The sequence below is a fragment of the Delphinapterus leucas genome, chromosome 20 (assembly GCF_059928025.1).
Source record: "Delphinapterus leucas isolate spDelLeu-1000000601 "Yukka" chromosome 20, BTC_Dleu_Yukka2, whole genome shotgun sequence".
In the NCBI taxonomy this organism is placed as follows: domain Eukaryota; kingdom Metazoa; phylum Chordata; class Mammalia; order Artiodactyla; family Monodontidae; genus Delphinapterus; species Delphinapterus leucas.
In genome coordinates this window covers 8,146,715-8,168,288 of record NC_143148.1, presented here as the reverse complement: position 1 = coordinate 8,168,288, position 21,574 = coordinate 8,146,715, and the positions used below count along the sequence as shown (strand labels likewise).

The following is a 21,574-nucleotide window of genomic DNA, read 5'->3' as shown; positions in this document are numbered from 1 at the left end:
CCGACCCCCAGCCCATTGGGTGCTATCCGGTCCTGCCTTCCCGATGTCTTATTCCGTCTGGAACTCACTCTAGGTCTCTGGGGGGGATCTCAGGTGTGCCTCCCAACTTTTTAAGGCTGCACCTCAGGCGGAACCGGGGAGCCCCCCGTGTCTCTTGTCTTTCCACCACTGCCCTCATGATCGCTTTCTCGCCATCTCTTTGTTCCCTCATCTGTGTCCCCATCTTCCCGCATCTCCTGGCCCCCAAGCTCTGTCTCCATGCCCCCTCCTGCTGTGTCTTTCCTCTGCCACCGCCTCCTCTCCAGCCTGCTTGGGCCGAGGCCCAGCCGCCCTGCCTGGCCGTCCTCCCTGGCTCCCCCTCTGCGGCTCGGAGCTGGCCCCACCCCCTGCCCCCCCTCGGGCCAGGCCTCTGATCCTCCTGTGGACACAGAGGTCGGCACCCGGCACAAGGCCCCTGGGGCCGAGGACAGGCCGCAGCACCTCAGCACCCACAGAGGCCTCGCGTCGGCCCGAACAGAAGATCCCCCGGCAGAGGGCATGGGGGTGGGCTGCCCCATCAGGTATGTGTCTCCGCACAGAGCCCCAGGGCCGGGGCCCTGGCTCGGAGAGCTGTCCCCGCCCCCACCTTCCTTGCTCGGGGGTCTACCCCGGCACCTGCAGCCCGTCCTCACCGTTCCCCGCTCAGTGACACATTCCAGCCCCAGAGCGATCTCCCCCGCCCAGCTTCACCCCCCCCCAGCTCTGAGCCCACCTCCGTTTTCTGCCTGTTTTCACTGTCTCCCGCGTCCCCCCCATCCTGCGTCTCATCTAGTCCCATCTCTGTCCCCCATCTGGCTCTGTCACCACAGCTCCTGTGTCTCCACTTCTCTTTGCTCGGTTGCTCCTAGGCTGCCTGCCTCTTTTCTGTCCCCCTCTCTCTCCGGGCCTCTGTCCCCTCTGGGTTCCTGTGACCCCCTGGGGGGGGTCTCTGTCCTTCCCTCCATCTCAGGGCTGCCCCTCCACACTCGCCCTCCCTGCCCATCTCTGAGCCTCTGTACCCTCGTCTGTCTTCAGTCTCCACACCACATCCCCTCCTGTCCATCTCTGCCCTCCAACCTGCTGCCCAGACCCCACTAGTGAGCAGGGGGTGGGGGGCTTGTGAGGGGACAGCCAGGGTCTCAGGGAGCGTGTGAAAGTGTTCTGGGCGGAGGGGGGGTGGCACCTGGGGCGGGGCTTCTCAGCCCCAGATTAGACAGTGACTTTGACGTGAAGTTGATGCACCTTAAGCCCCGTGTCGCCTTTATATGGAAACATTAAGCTGCTCTCCCAGGTCAGGGGGAGGTGGGGGGGAGGACTTCAGGCTCTGGGTCCTCTTCTCTGGGGTCCTGCCGTTGCTGGTGGGAGGTGTGTGTGCCCTGAGGCCGAGTCCCACGTGCTGCCTGTGAACTGGGCCGCGTTGGATGCAGACAGGCCCCCCCCGGAGGTGAAGGCCCCTCCTGTCTGCTTTATGAAATGGACAAGATCACATCTGCCTCACGGGACTGAGGGTGGCACAGAAGGATTTAGGAAAGCAGAGTCCTGGGTTGGAAAGGCTCAGGACCAAAGCAGCAGCCCACCCCTGGCACTTCGTGCGTCTGGCCAGGTCTCTGAGCCCACTCCCCAGCCTGTGAACCGGAGTGATGATCCTGACCTCCCAGAATCCTGAGCAGCCAAGGTGAGCGGCGGGGTCTGGTGGAGTGCAGTGGGTGGGCTGCAGATACCTGGTGAGCTTGGCAAGGCCTGGGACAGCGGTGCTCAGGAAATAGGAGCGTGCGATCAGGTAGTCTGTGGTCCGGTCTGTCACTCAGGCTTTGGCACCAAGAAGGCTGGATGGGAGTTCAGGGTTTGCTGTTCCTTGGCTGAGGGACCTGGCACAAGGGATGGACCTCAGCGCCTCAGTTTGCTTTACTGTGAGAAGCAAAGTCCCTGCATCCAAGGGTTGTGGTCAGGGATGGGTGACTGTGTGTGAGGAGGCCCCGCCGGTCCCCGCGGCCCCTCCCCCATCATGTCATCAGGTGGCCCCTGAGAGGAGACTAGTGCATAGTGGGGGCTTCCAGACAGGAGAGGGCTGCAAATGTCGAGGTCAGAGCCTGGATTCTGACCTCAGACCTGCCCCCTTCAGCGACGAGCCTCGGTTTCCCGTTTCTGGAAGAACAATCTCTAATGCCCAGAATAGTTGAGGCTGAAAAAAAGAGAGTTGGGGCACATCATGGGCGTTGAACACAGCCAGGCGCGGTCCACTCTGACGTGAGCCTCAGCTTTGCCTCTGCAGTATGGGCCTAAGAAAATCCCACGTGGCGGAGCTGTCTGGGTGGTCAAGGACAGCAAGTGCAGAGCTCTGGGCAGGGGAGTGGGTACCTGTCGATGTTGAACTTGACATCAACTAACAACTCGCTTTCCTTGGAGTGAGTGCCCCCAGCCCTGCTAAGAAGCCCATGAGGATCCCCAGAGCCTGGCACAGGGGGCTTATAGTACCTAGGTGCTTGGTAGGTATTGATGGAACTGATCTGCAAAACATTTAACCTCTAGCCCAGACAGGTCCCGGAAGTCCCTCCACCACAGGGCCAGATGTTAACCCTGCAGCTGCTGGAGGGCAGTGAGGTCTGCAGGTCCATGCCTGGCCCCTCCCATCTTCCTCTCCCTCCTCCTAGTTCAGCTGCTAAGCTTCCCTCCATTTCTCAGATGAGGCGACTGAGGCTCAGAAAGGGATGTGACTTGCCACCAGTCATATAGCTAGTAAGTGCGCGAGCTGGGATTCAACCTACAACTGCCTGATTCAAAAGCCCAAGTTCTTTCTTCTGGATTCCTCTTCCTTTCAAGGTTTTTTGTTTTTTTTTTTAAATCCCCATTCCACAGATGAGCAAACTGAGGCTCCAGAAAATGAAGCCAGTGGTCCCAAGGCACACAGTGGGTCAGCAACTGAGTCAAGTTTGGGCCTTGGGTCTATATGACTGAAAGACCGTTCCTGACCTTGATGAAATCCAATTTCCCCATTTTACAGCTGAGGAAACAGGTTTAGAAAGGTTTCCCCACGATTTGAGAGTCAGGGCCAAGCCTGGGTTTTACTGTATGTTTTTGTTTTTTTGTAACAGCTTCATTGAAATATAACCCACATACCATACAATTCACACATTAAAGTGTACAATTCAGTGTTTTTTTTGTATATTCAGAGTTGTGCAACCATCACCACAATCAATTTTAGAACATTTTCATCACCCCATTAAGAAACCCCATTCCTCTGGCTATCGCTCCCCCCGTCCCCCCATCTCCCCAGTCCTGGGCACCACCAGTCTTATTTCTCAGTTTACAGATTTGCCCATTTTGGATATTTCATATAAATGGTATTACACAGTATATGGTCTTTAGTGATTGGCTTCTTTCACTTCTCATGGTGTTTTCAAGGTTCATCCATGTTGTAGCATCTATCATGCCATTTAAAAAAAAATTACTGGGTAGTATTCCACTGTGCGGATAGACCACATTTTATTCATTCATTCAACAACTGATGGATGTTTGGGTGTTTCCATCTTTTGGCTATTGTGAATAATACTGCTATGAATATCTGTGAACAGTGTTTGTGTGGACACTTTGTTGTGTTTTGGTTTTTATTCTTAATTTTCGGCTGCACTGCACGGCATGCGGGATCCTAGTTCCCCGACCAGGGATCGAACTTGAGCCCCCTGCAGTGGAAGCACAGTCCCAACCACTGGACCACCAGGGAAGTCCCCTGGACACTTATTTTTAATTCTCTTGGGTAGATACTTAGGCGTGGAATTGGTAACTCTATGTTTAACCATTTAAGGAACTGCCAGACTATTTTCCACACCAGCTGTGTAATTTTACATTCCACCAGTAGCATAGGAAGGTGCCAGTTTCTCCACATCTTTGTTAATGCTTTTCTGGTTTTGTTTTTTCTAATTTTTATAGCCATCCTAAGTGGGTATGAAGTGGTATCTCACTGTGGTTTTGATTTGCGTTTCCCTGATGGCATAATGTTGTCAATTATCTTTTCCTATACTTATTGACTATTTGTACAGTTGACCCTTGAAAAACATGCAGGTTAGGGGTGCTGACCCTCTGCACAGTAGAAAATATGAATATAACTTTAGAGTTGGTCCTCTGTATCCATGGTTCTGAATCCAAGGATTCAACAAACTGCAGACCATGTAGTACTATTGTAGTATTTATTGAAAAAAATCTGTGTATAAGTGGACCCTTGCAGTTCAAACCCATGTTGTTCAAGGGTCAACTGTATATCTTTTTGGAAAAATGCCTATTCAGATCCTTTGCCCATTTTAAAATTGGGCTGTCTTTTTCTTATTGAGTTATAAGGGCTCTTTATATGTTTTGGATACAAATTTCTTAGATACCATTTGCAACTATTTTTTCCCATTAGTGGGTTGTCTTTTCACTTTCATCTTAGTGTCCTTGGAAGCACAAGAGTTTTTAATTTTGATGAAGTTCAAGTTATCTTTTTTTTTCCCTTCTGTTGCTTGTGCCTTCTGAGCTTTTGAGCTATAGGTGACCTCAGAGCCCGGGCTCATCTCTCCAAGCTGGAGTCACAGCAGCAGTTACCACTTAGTCTTTTTTTTTTGCGGTACGCGGGCCTCTCACTGCTGTGGCCTCTTCCCGTTGCGGAGCACAGGCCCCGGACGCACAGGCTCAGCGGCCGTGGCCCACGGGCCCAGCCGCTCCGCGGCATGTGGTATCCTCCCGGACCGGGGCACGAACCCGCGTCCCCTGCATCGGCCATCGGACTCCCAACCACTGCGCCACCAGGAAAGCCCTTTTTTTTTTTTAATTTTTAAAATTTTTATTGCAGTATAGTTGATTTACAATATTGTGTTAGTTTCAGATGTACAGCCGTGATTCAGTTATATATGTATAGTTTTTCAGATTCTTTTCCATTGTAGGTTTTATAAGATATTGAATATAGTTCCCTGTGCTATATAGTAGGTTGTTTATCTCTTTTATATATAGTAGTGTGTATCTGTTAATCCCAAACTCCTATTTTATCCACCACCCCCACCCACCCCTTTCCCCTTTGGTAACCGTAAGTTTGTTTTCTTTGTGACCTCTTAGTCTTTATTTTATGAGCATGGACTCCAGAGCTGGACTGCTAGCACTCAAATCCCAGCTTATTTCTGTACCTCTGTTTCCTCATCTGTAAAATGGGGGTGATAACGTCTACATTGTTGAGGTTCAAATATCTAAATTTATGGAAAGTGCTCCCAACAGTGTCTGGTGCTGTATAAATGTCCGCTCTAGTTACTGTAGTGCTTGCTGTAACACAGTACTGCTGCTATGGCTATAGTTGTGTTCCTGTTGTTGCTACACAACCATCTCCTATAGTATTACCATCAGTGTTTTTGTTTGTTTGCTTTGGCCGCGCTGTGCGGCCTGCGGGATCTTAGTTCCTCGACCAGGGATGGAACCTGCGCCCTTGGCAGTGAAGGCGCACGGTCCTAACCACTGGACTGCCAGGGAATTCCCCCACCAGTGTTGATGCTGTACTGTTCTGATTTTCCACCCATTTGCCAGATGAGGCCACTAAGGCCCAGGGAGCATGATGGCCAATGAGCTCCCCCATTTCCGGCAGCCCTGACGTGGCTGCCCGTTTCTTGTCCCCGCAGGTTCGGGGCGCCCGCCCCCCGCTAGGCCAAGTGGAGGGGGTGTCCCCGCCCAATGGGCCTGGCCAGGGCCCTGCGCCGCCTGAGCGGCGCCCTGGAGTCGGCGAACAATCGGGCGGGAGATGAGGAGCAGGCCGGGCCCGAGTTGTGCCGCAACGGGTGGGCGCCAGCGCAGTCGCAAGTGGGGCGGCGCCGCGGGCGCTTCGTCAAGAAGGACGGGCACTGCAACGTGCGCTTCGTGAACCTGGGCGGCCAGGGCGCGCGCTACCTGAGCGACCTGTTCACCACGTGCGTGGACGTGCGCTGGCGCTGGATGTGCCTGCTCTTCTCCTGCTCCTTCCTCGCCTCCTGGCTGCTCTTCGGCCTGGCCTTCTGGCTCATCGCCTCCCTGCACGGCGACCTGGCTGCCCCACCGCCAACCGCCCCCTGCTTCTCGCAGGTGGCTAGCTTCTTGGCCGCCTTCCTCTTCGCGCTGGAGACGCAGACGTCCATTGGCTACGGCGTGCGCAGCGTCACCGAGGAGTGTCCGGCCGCCGTGGCCGCTGTGGTGCTGCAGTGCATCGCCGGTTGCGTGCTGGACGCCTTTGTCGTGGGCGCCGTCATGGCCAAGATGGCCAAGCCCAAGAAGCGCAACGAGACGCTGATCTTCAGCGAGAACGCCGTCGTGGCGCTGCGCGACCGCCGCCTCTGCCTCATGTGGCGTGTCGGCAACCTGCGCCGCAGCCACCTCGTCGAGGCCCACGTGCGGGCCCAGCTGCTGCAGGTGCGAGACAGTCCCGGCGGGAGACCACGCCCCCTGGTGGGCGGGCCGTTTCACGAGTTCGGGGGGGGGGTAGGTGTCCTGGGGGATGGTGGGAGTTGTAGGTCTAAGGGACAGGTGTGCGTGGAGCCTGGAGGGGATCTGGACTACAATTCCCAGCAGCCTCCTGGGGGCAGGGCCGCTTCCGCCCCACCTTGTGGGCTGAGGATGGCTCCCCGAGATGTTGTAGATGTAAACCCAAGGGAAAGGTCTCTGATCATTTCTTCCTGGAGGCCTAGACTTCAGACAGATTTTGAGACTTATGGAGCTCCCTGTGGATTGAGGATGGGCCCTCTATCGAATTGTGGGAAATCCAGACCTGCGAGGTCCACGCCTGGACGGTAAAGGCTCTGAACTACAATTCCCAGAAGCTCTGGGGGCAGGGAAATTGCCCATCTGGGGTGGTCTGAGGAGGCGTTGTAGTTTTGTGGGTGGTGTAAACCACGGCTCAGGTTTACGATTCTCAGCAGATATTGTGGTACAGAGAGAGACCTGTGACTGAGGCCAGACCCCTATGGGCTTGTGGGAGATGTAGGCCCGAGGACGGGGTGCAACTCAACTCACACCTGCAGAATCAGGGAACACAATTCTCCATGGCCTCTGGGCATCATTTGTGAGAGACTTCATTCCCCACCTCAGGGGCCCAGACTCTCCCACCAGCCTCCTGCTCAGAGAAGTACAAGGCAGTGTTTGGGAAACTCTTGAATTTTAGCATCTCACCAAACAAAAAAAACCCAAAACAAACAAAAAACTACAATTCCCATTGGTCCCTGGGGCAGCGACTCCTTCCAGCGCCCTGATGAAGGTGCCTTAGAATTGTGTTTCTAGAATTGTGGTCAAACTGCCCAAGCAAATTCTGGGGCAGCAGCTGCCCTTGCCTTGCAAGTAAAGACACTTAAGAACTCTGGTCTGAGGCTGGACTGGGGTGAGAGGGAGGACGGGGTTGTGGTGGGAACTACAACTCCCAGCGGCCTCTGGGGGCTCTCGGGGACAGTGGCAAGAGAATGAGTCCCCAGCCCCCCCACCTCTGTCTCCTGCTTGACTGAAACACCAGGATTCACGACCAGGAGGGACACTGTCTCTCCCAGAAGTCTTTGGGGTGCTGACATGGCCTGGGAAGTGGGTATGGAACCAATGGGTAGATGGGGTGAAACTGCCACCACCTGGCCTGGGCTTAGGCCCCCACCCCACACAAATACACAGACACACAAGGGGATGGAGGCAGTTGGTTTGCGGGTGTGGGTAGATAGCCCAGAGGCCAGCCTGAGGCAGTGGTGAAACATAGGCTGTTGGACCTAGATTGCCATCCTGGTTTATCTTTCTCTGGCCATATATTGAAAGCCATTTTTCTATCCCTCTCCTCCTTCTCCAGTTGCTGGTTGGATGTCATTCTTATCTGTTGTCTCTTTAACTCCGTTTCTGTCTTGCTGATTTCTGTGGGTCTATGTGAATGTCATTCTGTCCCTCTCTTTTTCTCTCCCCTGTCTTTCTCGGATTTCTTTCCTCAATCCCTGTCTGAGTCTCTGGGCCTCCGTCCTCTCCTCCCTGGACCTCCATCTCCCTCTCTCTGGGTCCTTCTCTCTTTCTGGCTTACCATCCCCCTCTCTCTGGGTCCATGTTCTCCCCACACCCCAACACCTACTGGTCTCTGCCCTCCTCTTTCTCTGCATCTCTCTCCCCTCCTCTCGCTGTCTCTGTCTCCATTTATCTCTCTGCTCCCTAATGTCTGTCTTTGGCCACTCGCCTTTTGCTACAGCCTCGCGTGACCCCGGAGGGTGAGTACATACCGCTGGACCACCAGGATGTGGACGTGGGCTTTGATGGTGGCACCGATCGCATCTTCCTTGTGTCTCCCATCACCATCGTGCATGAGATCGACTCTGCCAGTCCTCTGTATGAACTAGGGCGCGCCGAGCTGGCCCGGGCTGACTTTGAGCTGGTGGTCATTCTCGAGGGCATGGTCGAGGCCACAGCTATGACCACACAGTGTCGCTCTTCCTACCTCCCTGGTGAGCTGCTCTGGGGACATCGTTTTGAGCCGGTCCTCTTCCAGCGTGGCTCCCAGTACGAGGTTGACTATCGCCACTTCCATCGCACTTACGAGGTCCCAGGGACACCCGTCTGCAGCGCCAAGGAGCTGGACGAACGGGCAGAGCGTGCTTCCCACAGCCCCAAGTCTGGCTTCCCCGGCTCTCTGGCAGCCTTTTGCTATGAGAATGAACTTGCTCTGAGTTGCTGCCACGAGGAAGAGGAGGAAGAGGAGGAAGAGGAGAGGGATGCGGCAGAGGCAGAAGACAGGGCTGCCAGCCCCCGAGTACTCACACCAACCCTGGCGCTGACCTTGCCCCCATGATACAAGCTGGTACCCCCCTATTTGTACCCCTTTCCCAGAGGTAGCAAGATGGAGAGATTGGGCCCTCTCCTGGGATGAGGGCAGGTGTTTCCTAAGACCAACAGGCCTGCTGGGTAAATTATCAGCTGGTGATGTTCTGCCACATCTAGTGGACCTACCAATGAACATACTGGACCTTAATTCCTCTGAATTCTGTGCTCCCTCCTGAGACCCCTTTGTCAGCCCAATTCCTGAGTCTCCCCAGAGATAAGGGATCCAGAATTCTAGACCACCGAAGAGGCAAGGACTGGTATTTCTAGATTCCTCTAGGTGGCTGGTTTGGTTTGTCAAGCAGGATCATGAAATGATCGTACAGCCCACCTCCAGGGGAAGAAGTCATCTGTTCTCAAGCAGCAGCAGAGATGAAGAATTTGTTGGTCTGAATTGACCTAAGATTCAAGGCACTGTTTCTTCTCGACTCAGCCAACCACATAGCAAGTCATTTTTTCTAGACGACCTAAGGAGGGAAAGTTATGGAATGCCCCAAGAATTCAAGACTATATTGATTGACCAATGACAAGGAATGTTGACTGCAAGTCAGGAAAAGACTTTGCGGTTGCAGAAAACCCCAGTGTTGAGATTCTGTGAATACAGATTGACCACAGAGGCAAGCACTGGGGATTCTAGAACAGCTGTGACCAGAGATTGGACTACTCCAGAAACTAAAGAGTTATGTTTCTAGAATGCACAAAACAATTGGAGAGTCTGTGGGTCTAGAAGGACTAAAGTGACAGATTGGGAGTTCTTGATAGGCGATAACTCCAGACCACTGGCTCTACAGCATCGAACCGAGGGGGAGAATCAACGCTCTACATGATCCACAGGCTTTGTGTCTTTTTTAAGTGCCATTCTAGAATGTCCAAAGGAATCAAGATTCTGTGGCTCTAGATTGATCACAGAGTCAGGGAAGGATTGGCAATTCTGATGTCTGAGGTGTGCTGGTTGCAGTTTGCCCAGTGGAGTGGAGACTCTCAATGAGGATAGATGACTGCTTTGTGGTTCTGTAATGCCAAAAGGAATCAAGGCTCCAGGGATCCAGAGTTGTCCGTTATCAAAACCCGGAAGTTCTAATCAGCTCCTAGAACTTGGCAGTTTGAGGAGGTGGACTCGGGACTTGACGGGCAGCATTGCTGGGCTGACCTAGAAGGTGAGGGCTCGGGTGAGACCCTGTGGGTGACAGGGCTAGTTATTGGGCAAGGGAAGGGAGAGGCCCAAGGCTGGTGAGTCTGCAGTGCTCTGGAATCTTCCACCTAGTGATGTGTGTCTATTTCTTAAAGATGTTATACATATGTGTATTATATATATATAATATAAATAAAGATATCTATCTATTTTTTCCTGTGTTCCTACAGTAGGGTTAGAAATTGAGCTTGAGTTAGTGGAATGGAGTGCTTTACAAGGATCCAGGAAGCTTTGCTCTAGACCCCAGCTCTGCCTCAACTAACTGTGTGACTTTGAGCAAATCACGCCCTTCTCCTCACCTCAGTTTCCCCATCTGTAAAAACGAGGTATTGGAACTTGAAGTTCTCCAAGGGCCTTTCCCCGAGGATGATTCCTCACTTCACTGAGCGTTGGATGGGGGTGAGGGTCCTAGAGATACCCCAGCTCTCCCTGGTGCTGGAATGCCTGGTCTTCTGGGGGCAACAGGGATGGGAGATGCTCTCAGAGGCCAGGTCTGAACCTGGATGTCTGAATGACAGGGCAGGCAAGGGGGAGGGAGGGTTGTGGCTCAGGGCCAGAATCACCTCCTCTCTGGTCCAGCTTGGGGGCAGGGGAAGGAGGAGGCACCTCTGAATGTCAGGGGAATGTATGTGTTTAGGGGGAGACTTGTCCCCCAGATTAGATCATTGGGAGCCCTGTGATAGAATGGTGTGTCTGGGAGTGTGCTTCTGGGGTACATACAGGTCCTTGGATCTGGCCCCTGCCCATGCTGCTATCTACCTAAGTGCCCAGCAGGCTAGAAGCCAGCCGCAGAAGGAGCCAGTGCCAGGGAGGACACGTTCCCACCCCTGTGTCCCAGGATAGAGGGCAGGCACTGTCATTACCCATCAGCCTGCCCCAGTGCTGCATCAACCCAGGTCCCCCCTTCTGGTTTCCCCACCTCCCTTTATCCTGCAGAATCCCCACATAATAACCGGATGGGATTAATTAGCTGGCTGCTACCCCAGCTCAGGGTGGCTGGGGTAGGTATCGGGGGCAAAGGAAACCCAAGCATGAAGAAGGGTGTTAAGTTGGGGGTGAAGGGCCAGGAAAAGGGTTCTGTTTGGAAGGAGAGAGAGTGGGGTCAGGGCTGGTGCAACCTGGGTTCCTGCTAGGGAGCGCAGAGCTTGAGCCACTCGTAAAGGTCACTGAGGGGATTAGGAGGCTCCGTGGCTAATCTGTCAGCTTAACCAGGTCCTGGCCCGGAATGTGTCCCCACCTGCCTAGCTCAGGGAAGGCGAGTGAGGACCAGGCCCAGACACCACCTCAGACCTGATAAGGGACCTGCCCGTTTCGGGGGTGCCCAATATCTCCTTCCGAGCCAGACCCCTGCACGTGCTTTGCCTGCAAGGAATGGGAATGAAAGGTGGGGGAGGGGAAATGTCCTCAGATGCGAGAGAACTTGGAGAGGAGGGAGGATTTTAAGAAGAGCAAGAGTATGAGAGGAGGGGGAAGCGAGTCACAGAAGACAGAAAGGACTCTGAGAAGAGGGAAGGAATCAGAGGTGGGAGGATGCTGAGGAAAGGGGAATTGTAGCGGAGAAGGATGCTAAAATAAGGGGAGGACTTTTGGGGAGAGAGAGAGGAGACTGAGAGGCAGCCTGAGGCAGGAAGGCGGAGCCTGTGCTTTCACTGTATTTGGCCTTCCTCTGTTGTCCCGTTCTCCACGACTGAGACTAAAAAGCGCAGCATTTGGAAGAAAAAAATAAGTCTTTTGTTTCACCACTCCTTGACTCTGAAGAGGCTGAGGTGGATGGGGAGGTCAAGGGAGAGGGTAAGAAATGGGTCTGGAGATCGGAGGGGCCAGTACCCGGAGGTAGGAAGCCAAAAGAAAGCTGAGCCAAAGCTACTCCCGGTTGCGCGGCAACCGCTGCAGTCAAAAGCCAGCTGGGCCGGCTAGGAGGTGTGGCTCACGGAAATAACCGAGGGTCGTGGCCCCGCCCCCTGGCAACAAGCCCAACAAAGGACCGCCCCCTAGCAACGTATTGCTAGAGGCGGGGCTCGGTTGACCTGGTATCCTAGGGCCCAGAGCCCTTGCGCAGGCGTAGTTCTCTCTGCTTCTGCTTAGTCCCACCTCCACGCAACTCCTTTCCGAGGCTTCTCATTGGTGAGCAAGCCAGCCAAGAGCCGTCTTTAGTTTCGGAGGCGGGGCCCGGCCCCTGCTCGCACTTCGATTGGCCCCACAGACCGTCTACCTCCGGCCGGACATTGCTACGTCTACTCCTTGCGCGTCTATTGGCCCTGGAGGGCGAGTCTTCGGTATCGGAGGCGGAGCAGACGAGAGGGCCCGCCGTGGATTTGGCGGTGTCAAAACGAGGGGCGGTCCCTACTGGCGGGGCGGTTGGGAGGCGAAGGGAGAGTCTTTTCAGCGCTGAGGACTGGCGCTGAGGAGGCGGCGGTGGCTCCCGGGGCGTTTGAGCGGGCTCACCCGAGCCCGCGGGCCAACGCGGATCCAGGCCCGACCGGCGGGACCGCCCCGGACTCCCCGCGGGCCTTCCTAGCCGCCATGGAGGACGGTGTCTATGGTAAGTCGGGGAGGGGCGGGGCCGTCTGGGAGCAGATGGAGCGTTTCGGCCCCAGCATTCTGCCGCGAGCGTTCTTCCCGACGCGCGCCCTGCGAAGCTGTTCGGCTCTGTCGTCGCTTCGCTTTTGTGGGGCACGGGACGGGCTTCCGGCGGGGCAGGAGAGTGGGGCGTTCCAGGCCATTGTTTGGGCCGAGCCTGTTTCCGGTGGCAGCGGGAGGGGGTGGGAGCGGCGGAGGCGAGGCCGGGGAGGAACCATTCCCTCTGGAGGGGCCGGGCGAGCCCAGTGCCTACTGGGAGAGGGGAGGGGGCTTTTGGGGACGCTGGGGTGAGGAGAGATCTTGGGGGCTACAGATTCCGCTAAGGCGGGGACGGGGGCCTTCGATGCCCCGCCCCCTTCCTCAACTCTTGCAAGCTGTCATCAGCTTCGCCTGCCATAGTTACTTTCCATGGACCCAGGAGTCCGGACACCCAGATCCACAGCTACCTCGCCAAGAATGGAGGCAGAAAACCAAGGCCTCAGCCTCCTTTCAAGTAATGGACCGAAGTTCAAGCTTCCAGCCCTTTTTTCCCCACAGACCTAAGAGTTCAGGCTCCCAGTCCCCTTCTCCCCCAGGACTAAAGAGTCTAGGTTCCTAGCCCTTCGTCCCCTGGACTGAGGAGTCCAGGCTGTACCCCGTCTTCCAGTAGACAGGAGGCTGGACTCTCATTCTCCTCCTGCCCTTGAACCTAGGAGCCCTGTCCTCCCCCAGATTTCAGAAGTCCACGCTCCCAGTCCCCAGAACTGACCTCCCACCCGTGATGCCTTCCTCCAGAACCCCCGGACCTGACTCCGGAGGAGCGGATGGAGCTGGAGAACATCCGGCGGCGGAAGCAGGAGCTGCTGGTGGAGATCCAGCGCCTGCGCGAGGAGCTCAGCGAAGCCATGAGCGAGGTGGAGGGTCTGGAGGCCAATGAGGGCAGGTGAGGGCTGGGGCAGGGAACCTGGGGGTCACGAGGCCAGGCCAGGGCCAGGGATGCCCAGGCATTGACCCTCCACTCTCCGTTCTCTGTCCCTGCAGCAAGACCTTGCAACGGAACCGGAAGATGGCAATGGGCAGGAAGAAGTTCAATATGGACCCCAAAAAGGTGCTTGGGGCCACAGGGCTGGGATCAGCCAGGCAGACATCCAGACGGGGGATTCTGGCATCTCTCTGTTCAGAAGTATGGTGGTTAAAGGTCTACCTTAGGTGCACGGACTTGGTCCTGATCCCAGGATTCAGATATTGGCTGCATTTGTTCCTGGGCTGGAACTTCCGCCCGGGGAGGGGGGTCTTCTTCCCCTTTTTGCTCACATTCTAGGGCCCACTTCTGTTGTCACCTGGAGTCCCCAGGTGGAGCTCGATTGAGTCTGGTAGGGAATATGGACAGAGATGTGTACAGAAGAGGGTTGACGAGTGCCATGACAGAGAGAGAGAGAGGTACCAGGGCTGTGGACACTCAGGGCAGCAAGCCTGGTGGCATCAAGGAGGGCTTCCCTGAGGAGGGTATATTCGGGTCAGGTTTGAAGGATGAGTTAGTGTTCACCAGGTGGAGGAAAGATGTTTGTTCGTTCATTCAGTCATTCATTTTACACCCATTTCCTGAGGCCTCCCTCGGGCCTGCCCCTCTGCTAGGCAATGCTGAGGACCCAGAGAAGAGTTTGACCCTGCCTTGCCCTCAGGGAGCCCCTAGATATGGATACCATGATCCAGAGTGAGATAGCCACAGTGGTGGTCCTCGTGGCATCAGGAGAGCCTGAGAAAGCCTTAGTCCAGCCTGAGGCTTGGCCCTCACAGCCCTTGATGGACTGCTGTCTACTAACAGTTTCCAACTTTATTCTTCTTGTCCAAAGCAATGGTAGTTTGTTCAGTCATTCAGCAAACATTCATGGAGCTGCTGTTCGTTGCCAGACCCTGCTTCCGGGGGGGCTGGAATTAACCAGGCAAAGGCAGAGGGAACAGTAGATGCAAAGGCTAAGACGTGGGACGGATGGTATTTAAGGACTTGGGAAAAGCCTGAAAGTAAAACTCGGCCCTACTCCGTTGAGGGTGGGGGTGGCTTTGGAGGCTCTGGTTTCTGAGGATGTGGGGGGAGGGGCGTGGCTTTCTGAGTACCCAGTCCTGAGACCCAGCTCCCACCCCCCAGGGGATCCAGTTCCTGGTGGAGAATGAACTTCTGCAGAACACACCCGAGGAGATCGCCCGCTTCCTGTACAAGGGCGAAGGCCTGAACAAGACGGCCATCGGGGACTACCTGGGGGAGAGGTGAGACCTGCCCCCTTCCCCCCCCGCCCCCCCACCACCTCCTGCTTGGCTTCTCACCTCGGCCCCATGCACCCAACTCCTCCCGAGAAGAGGCCCTGATAGATCAGCCTTACGACTGGATTTTGACAAAATGGGCTGACAGGAGTCTGGGGGAGCCTGGGACCTTCTGGGGAACTGGGGACCATCTGTGAGCATCTGGGGGGTGTGGGACCTTTGTGGACATCTGGGCAATGTGGGGACCTTCCATTTAGGCCTGGGGACAGTGGAGAACATCTGTGGGTGGCGTGGGAGCGTGAGAATGGTGTGTAGACAACTGGTGTGCATGGGAATGATGTGGACCGCTAGGAAGTGGGGGGGTCATCAGTGGATATCTAGGGAGCACAGGGGGCCCATGGACATCTGAGAGCATGAGGGCCATCTGTGGACGTCCAGGGTGTGTCGGGACCACCTAGAAGGGTAGGGTGCCTGAGATTGGATGTTGGGAGTGTATGGGGACCAAGTGTGGATATCCGGGGGTACCTAGGGATTTATGGACATCTGGGGTACGTGGAGATCATCTGTGGATGTTGGGAATGTGCGGGGACCGTCTAGACATCCAGGGTGCATGGGGACCTCCTATCTGTGAGCGTCTGGGGTGTGTAGAGACTGTCTGAACGTCTGAGGTGCACAGGACCATCTGTGAGCGTCTGGGGTGTGTAGAGACTGTCTGAATGGCTGAGGTGCACAGGACCATCTGTGAGCGTCTGGGGTGTGTAGAGACTGTCTGAACGGCTGAGGTGCACAGGACCATCTGGACGTTTGGGTTGCTTAGGGATTGTGTGGACATCTAGGGTGTGTGGAACTTTCTGGATGTCTGCAGTACAGAGACCGTCTGTGGGCATCTGGGGTGCATAGGGACTGTGTGGGGAGTCTGGGGGTCACCTCTAGATTTCTGGCGATTGTCTGTGGACATCTGGACTGCACGGAGATGGTCCGGATATCTGGCATTGTGGGGATCGTTTTGTGGACATCTGTGGTGCACTGGGATTGTCCATGGACCTATGGGGGATGGGGGGCCATCTCCACAGGGCATCTGTGGAACCTGGGTCTCATCGGAGAGAGGTGATGGCCAGCAGAGCACGTGTTTGCTGCATTTCTCCCCACTGAATAGAGGTCCAGCCACACCAGTGTTCTCGAGGCAGACAGTCCTCCCAAGAGCCTTCTGAGTATCCCTGCCCTGGTGCCAGGCCTGTGATGGGGGCTTGGCCAAAACTTTCACCGGCTACAGGGGTAGCCTCTGTGCAGAAGAGGGGGTGCAGCCTCCCCACTCCTTCGCCTCCTGTCCACTCCCACGCCCACCTCCCCACGCCCCTTCCTGCGCGTGACTTTGTCCCTGTCCTCCCAGGGAAGAGCTGAACCTGGCAGTGCTCCACGCCTTCGTGGATCTGCATGAGTTCACCGACCTCAATCTGGTGCAGGCCCTCAGGTGAGAGGGACGAGGCTGGAAGGGCAGGAAGGTACCTGTCAGGGCTTTCTTTCCAAGTGATGATCCCTACTCAAAACAGCAACAAAAATTAGGGAATGGGTTGCCTTCACATGACAACAAAGTCCACGGTGGGGCTTCCTCCCGGCATACCTGTATCCAGGTGCTCAAATGGTGTCAGAAGGACAACTTTCTCTTTCTTTTGATTGTGCTCCACATGATCTGGGCATTGCTCGCCACAGACCCTCCTCCCACATGATAGCAGAAGGCCCTAGCAACCATCAGACCTGTTCAGCAACCTTAGTAGAAAGGAGGGTGTTTCCATATAAATCCACCAAAAGTCTCATGGCCGACGCTCAGTGGCCAGATTGGCCACAAGCGTGGAGCTCTCATTGGCCAGTTCCTATCACGGGGACTGAGAGTGGGGAGGCGGTCCTTCCAGTCCTGGCACCGACACCCGGCCCCTCTCTGACGCAGGCAGTTCCTCTGGAGCTTCCGCCTCCCTGGAGAAGCCCAGAAGATTGATCGGATGATGGAAGCCTTTGCCCAGCGCTACTGCCTGTGCAACCCGGGGGTTTTCCAGTCCACAGGTGGGGGCGCAGGCTCCTGGGTCCTGGGGAAGGAGGGAGCTGGGGGCTTGACCTCTCGGGTCCTGGGGGCCCATATGCCCCAGTCATCACCCCCTGACTGTCCAATGCAGACACGTGCTACGTGCTGTCCTTCGCCGTGATCATGCTGAACACCAGCCTTCACAACCCCAACGTCCGGGACAAGCCGGGCCTGGAGCGCTTCGTGGCCATGAACCGGGGCATCAATGAGGGCGGGGACCTGCCTGAGGAGCTGCTCAGGGTCAGGCCCCCCCCCTCCCCCTTCCCCAGCGCCCTCAGCCCTGTCCCTCTTCCTGCCGCAGACCCTCCTCCCTGCGGGTCTCCCAGTGCCTGAGCTCCCCACCCGGGATCATCGCCTCACGTGTGGACAGCGTGGTCACGCCAGCATGTCCATTTCTTTCCTCTTTCTCTCTCTCTGGCTGCCTGTCTTGTCTCTCTCTTTCTCTTTTCTGTCTCTCTCTGGCTCTGTGACTCTTTCAGGGTCTTGGTGTGTCCCATTCTCCACCTGCCTGTCGGTCTCTCTCAGAACCTAGCAGCTCTTCCTATGTCTGTGTTTCCACATTTTTTTTTAATCTTTCCTCCTCTTTCTCCTCTCTGGGGCTCCCTCCACTCTTCTGCCTTCTGCTTCCCTTTTCTCCCGGCCTCCTTCCTCCCTGCACCATCCCATGTGCCGTCCCACCCATGGTCTCATTGGTTCCCTGGTTGCTGGAGCCCCCTCCCCACTGCCAGGTAGCCCTGGGAGGGTCCCAGGAGCCTGGAATTGCTGACCATGCCTTCGCCCCTCAGAACCTCTACGACAGCATCCGAAATGAGCCCTTCAAGATTCCTGAGGATGATGGGAATGATCTGACCCACACCTTCTTCAACCCGGACCGGGAGGGCTGGCTCCTTAAGCTGGGTACGTCCCTTGCTGACTCTGCTGGCTGCCTCTGCAGGGGGGAGGTTAGTGGGCCCCAGGCTCTGGACTCAGCTTTCTCACATACCCGCTATGTGACCTTAGGCCAGCAATTCCACCTCTCTGAACCTCAGTTTCCACATCTGAAAAATGGGCCAAAAATGAGTTCAGCCCTGTGTGCCAGGCCCAAGCCCAGGGCCGGGCTTGTATTCAGCGCTCCCTAACCCCTTGTGTTCACCCATACATGTTTACGGAACCCCTTCTTTGTGCCAGGGCCTGGTTTAGGCACTGAGGACACAGCCGAGAACCAGATCGCCCGGTCCCCATGTGTGGGGGGAGAGTGTTCACTCAGGATGCTCTCAGCTGTAGTGAACAGAAAATAGCCCAAGGGATTGGGATGCCTGGGAGCCTGTTACCTCACTTGGAGGGAACTCTTGGGGGTCCGAGGCAGACCGGCTATGACACTCTTGCCTTTATCCCCATGGTATGTACCGCCTCATCAGCCCAGTAGCGTGGTGGCTGCTCTAGGGGCGTCGTACCTCCCCAGAACGTCTCCCTTGGTCAGAAAAGAGCCTGCAGACATGAGGAAAAGGGTCTCAGAATACCCCGGTGGACTCCTTAGCTGGTTGGATTGGTCCCTGGTGGGGAGGCGGGGGCGCACCCAGGCTGGCTGAGGTGAATCGGGAGCCCCTGGCCACGATGGGATGGATGGGGCAGGGGCCAGTGACCCTTGGAACACGTGGCACCGGCAAATTCAGGGTTAGTTAGCAGAGGTCTGACAGGTACAGCTGGCTGAGGACTGGAGTGGTTCTCAACCCTGGCTGCCCAGAGATTCACCCGAAAACCGCAATGGCCAGTCCACAGACTTACGAAGTCGGGTCGCTGGGGGTAGGATAGGCCGTCAGTCATGTTGAAAGCTCTCCAGGTGGTTTCAGTGCATGGCCCAGGTTGAGAGCCGTTGGCTCGGAGCTGGGTCTGGTTGTGGTAGGTGCCCTGGGAGGGTCAGCGGTGGCTTTTTTTTTTTTTAATTTGGCTGCGCCAGGCGAGCTCCTTAGTTGCGGCATGCATGTGGGATCTAGTTCCCTGACCAGGGATGGAACCCGGGCCCCCTGCATTGGGAGCGCAGAGTCTTATCCACTGCACCACCAGGGAAGTCCCAGCGGTGGCTTTTTAATGGAGGAGCAGTGAGTGACTGCCCCAGGGAGACAGAGAATCTGGTGAGGAATTATAGTCCGGCGTCGACTGAAGGCAGCCCAGACAGTGGGAGGGCCCAGAGGAAGCTTCCAGCCTGGCACAGGGTCAGGGCAGGACTTTGCTCAGTTCACATCTCATCATCCACACTGCCTCCCCCGCCGCATGGAATTCTGCTCCTAAATGGAGGAATCGCTTCTCCAGCCACAGTAGCAGGTCCCTGGTGCATAAAAAATGCGAATCACTCCTTCCAGACAACTTGTTGGGGTGGATGGATTCCTGAATCAGCTCCGAAGGAAGGCCGTCGGGTCTGCGGAGTCTGGGAGGAATTTAGATTCTTCAAGGAAGGCCAAATGGTGCCCCTGGCAGTGAGTGGGTGGGAAGGAAAAGCAGGAGGGGCAGCTTCCTGAGGAACTGGTTCTCTTCCAAACCGCGCCCAGCAGTAGGAATCCTTCCCATTTCTTGGATGAGGAGATTGAGGCTCGGTCACTGTCCAGCAGCCACTGGGCAGAGGTGGCCTTGGACCCAGATCTCTGACCAGAGCACGTCACAAGGTCATTAGAAGAAGGCACCTCTTAAACACTGAAATACAGGAAAGGGAATCTGCGGTGGTGGTTATATTCACAAAGATGGTTAATAAAAGTCATTATTACTGCAGTTTAATCCTTGCGGGATCACAGGGAGCCCAGAAGCAGGTCACTTTGAAGCAGGAGGGTGTGGGCTGGAGTGGGTCTCTAGACTGGAGTCCACAGAGGGCAAGTGGTTGTCCTAAGGTCACACAGCCAGTTTGTACTGGTGCTGACATGAGTCCCCAAGCCCACCTTGGCCCACCGACTGGGGGTTTTGTCTTCTGCCTTGTGGGGATGACTTCCCCGCAGAGACATCTTCACCGTGGCAGTGGAAGGCCCTCCTGGCCTGGGATACACCCTAGGGGTTGGGCCGGAGCTGGGCACTGGCGCAGGGAGGCGCTCTTGGTCGCCTCAGTGCGGTTCAGCATCCTCAGCCTCCCGGGGCGGGAGAGGGTCAGGCCATCCCTCCCTCATGTGGACGTAACTGGTTTTCTTCCCTCTCTCTCCCTCCCTCCCTCCTTCTCTGCGTGTTTCTGCTGTTTCTGTCAATCTCTGTGCCACCCCCTGCGCATCCCTTCCCTCCCCAATCCTGCGGCTCTCGGGGGCACCCCATTCTTCCGCCTTCCCTTCTCGCCTGGTCCTGCCTGCTTTCTCGCTGTCTGCCCCAGGAGGTAGGTACAAGGCCGGCCCGTCCTTGCTCCCCGACATGACACAAGGGGAGGGGGCTGCCCTGGCCTCGGGCCCTTAGCTGGGGGCGCTGAGGGCCCTGACCCGAGTCGACAGACAGGCTTAGAGAGTGTAGAGCCGCAGGCTGGGGGTGGACCGGTTCCCGGGGCCCAGACACCACGCCTTGTCCTGCTCGTCCGTCTTCCCACGCATCGCTCTGTCCGAGGCCCTGACAGCCCCACCTTCCCTGTGCTCGCTCTGTCTCTCGCCCCCCGTCCCCGCCCTCCCAGAGGCCCCGTCCCCCTGTTGAGCCCAGGCCCCCTACCCCCCTTCCCTTCCAGGGGGCCGGGTGAAGACGTGGAAGCGGCGCTGGTTTATCCTCACGGACAACTGCCTCTACTATTTTGAGTACACGACGGTGAGGGCGGGGCCGAGGGACAGGGGGCCGGACTCCTGAGTCTGCGGGAGGCAGGGGCTGGGGGGTGGCGGGGGAGACTGGAAGTCTGAATCCGGTCAAACTCGTTCTCTCAGGACAAGGAGCCCCGAGGAATCATCCCCCTGGAGAATCTGAGCATCCGCGAGGTGGACGACCCCCGGAAACCAGTAAGACCCTCCCTGTACCCCGTCCTGCCGTGTCGGGGGGTCTCCCTTGGCCCCAGGGCTGGCTCTTCCCAGCTGCCCATCGTCTCGTGTCTACCCAGAACTGCTTCGAGCTCTACATCCGCAACAACAAGGGGCAGCTCATCAAAGCCTGCAAGACAGAGGCAGATGGCCGGGTGGTTGAGGGGAACCACATGGTGTACCGGATCTCGGCCCCCACGCAGGAGGAGAAGGACGAGTGGATCAAGTCCATCCAGTGAGCCTGCGCCCCGGAGTCCTTGGGGAGGGGGTGGCCGGGGGCCCAGGCCCCTCGGCCCTCACCCTGGGATCCCGCCCCTTCTGCAGGGCCGCCGTGAGCGTGGACCCGTTCTATGAGATGTTGGCTGCGAGGAAGAAGCGGATTTCTGTCAAGAAGAAGCAGGAGCAGCCCTGACCCCCTGCCCCCAACTCTATTATTTATTACGGAGCTGCCCTGCCCGGGTGGCCGGACCCCCGGGCCCTGGGGCTGCGGATCCCGGTTCCCCGTTTGGAAAACTCATCTCCTCTAGCTCCTCCCTCATTATTTGTAATTAATACGCTGTTGGTAATCTTATGAATTATTTAACCATTCGCGGTCTGCGGACCCCTCATCTCTTGGGGTTGGTGGAGCTGAGGTGCTTGGTGGAGCTGGCCTGGTAACGCATGAAGAAAGGGTGCTGTCCGTGCAGCTGAACGAGCCGGGCATCTCCTGGATGGCTC

General features: G+C 56.4%; 2 protein-coding genes across 4 annotated transcripts; both read left to right on the top strand.

The window, feature by feature from the left end:
* The first annotated feature begins 721 nt into the window (after window positions 1-721).
* Window positions 722-10,172, top strand: KCNJ14 (potassium inwardly rectifying channel subfamily J member 14). Its single transcript, XM_089902625.1, has 2 exons — window positions 722-6,411; window positions 8,204-10,172. The coding sequence occupies exons 1-2, from the start codon at window positions 5,704-5,706 to the stop codon at window positions 8,798-8,800; spliced, it is 1,305 nt and encodes a 434-aa protein (XP_089758751.1). The 5' UTR covers window positions 722-5,703; the 3' UTR covers window positions 8,801-10,172.
* Window positions 10,173-12,374: 2,202 nt separating this feature from the next.
* On the top strand, window positions 12,375-21,445 carry CYTH2 (cytohesin 2). 3 transcript variants are annotated; one of them, XM_022585185.3, is made up of 12 exons: window positions 12,375-12,563; window positions 13,376-13,523; window positions 13,622-13,688; window positions 14,727-14,845; window positions 16,230-16,310; window positions 16,785-16,897; window positions 17,008-17,156; window positions 17,702-17,813; window positions 20,578-20,654; window positions 20,768-20,839; window positions 20,938-21,092; window positions 21,182-21,445. In XM_022585185.3, exons 1-12 carry the CDS (start codon window positions 12,545-12,547, stop codon window positions 21,267-21,269), a joined length of 1,200 nt encoding a protein of 399 aa, XP_022440893.1. In that variant the 5' UTR covers window positions 12,375-12,544; the 3' UTR covers window positions 21,270-21,445. The 3 variants fall into 3 exon arrangements, with proteins under 3 accessions (XP_022440893.1, XP_089758749.1, XP_030617073.1); XM_089902623.1 differs by lacking the exon at window positions 12,375-12,563 and adding an exon at window positions 12,913-13,094; XM_030761213.2 differs by lacking the exon at window positions 12,375-12,563 and having other exon boundaries at window positions 13,386-13,494; window positions 17,702-17,814; window positions 20,576-20,654.
* Window positions 21,446-21,574: the final 129 nt, after the last annotated feature.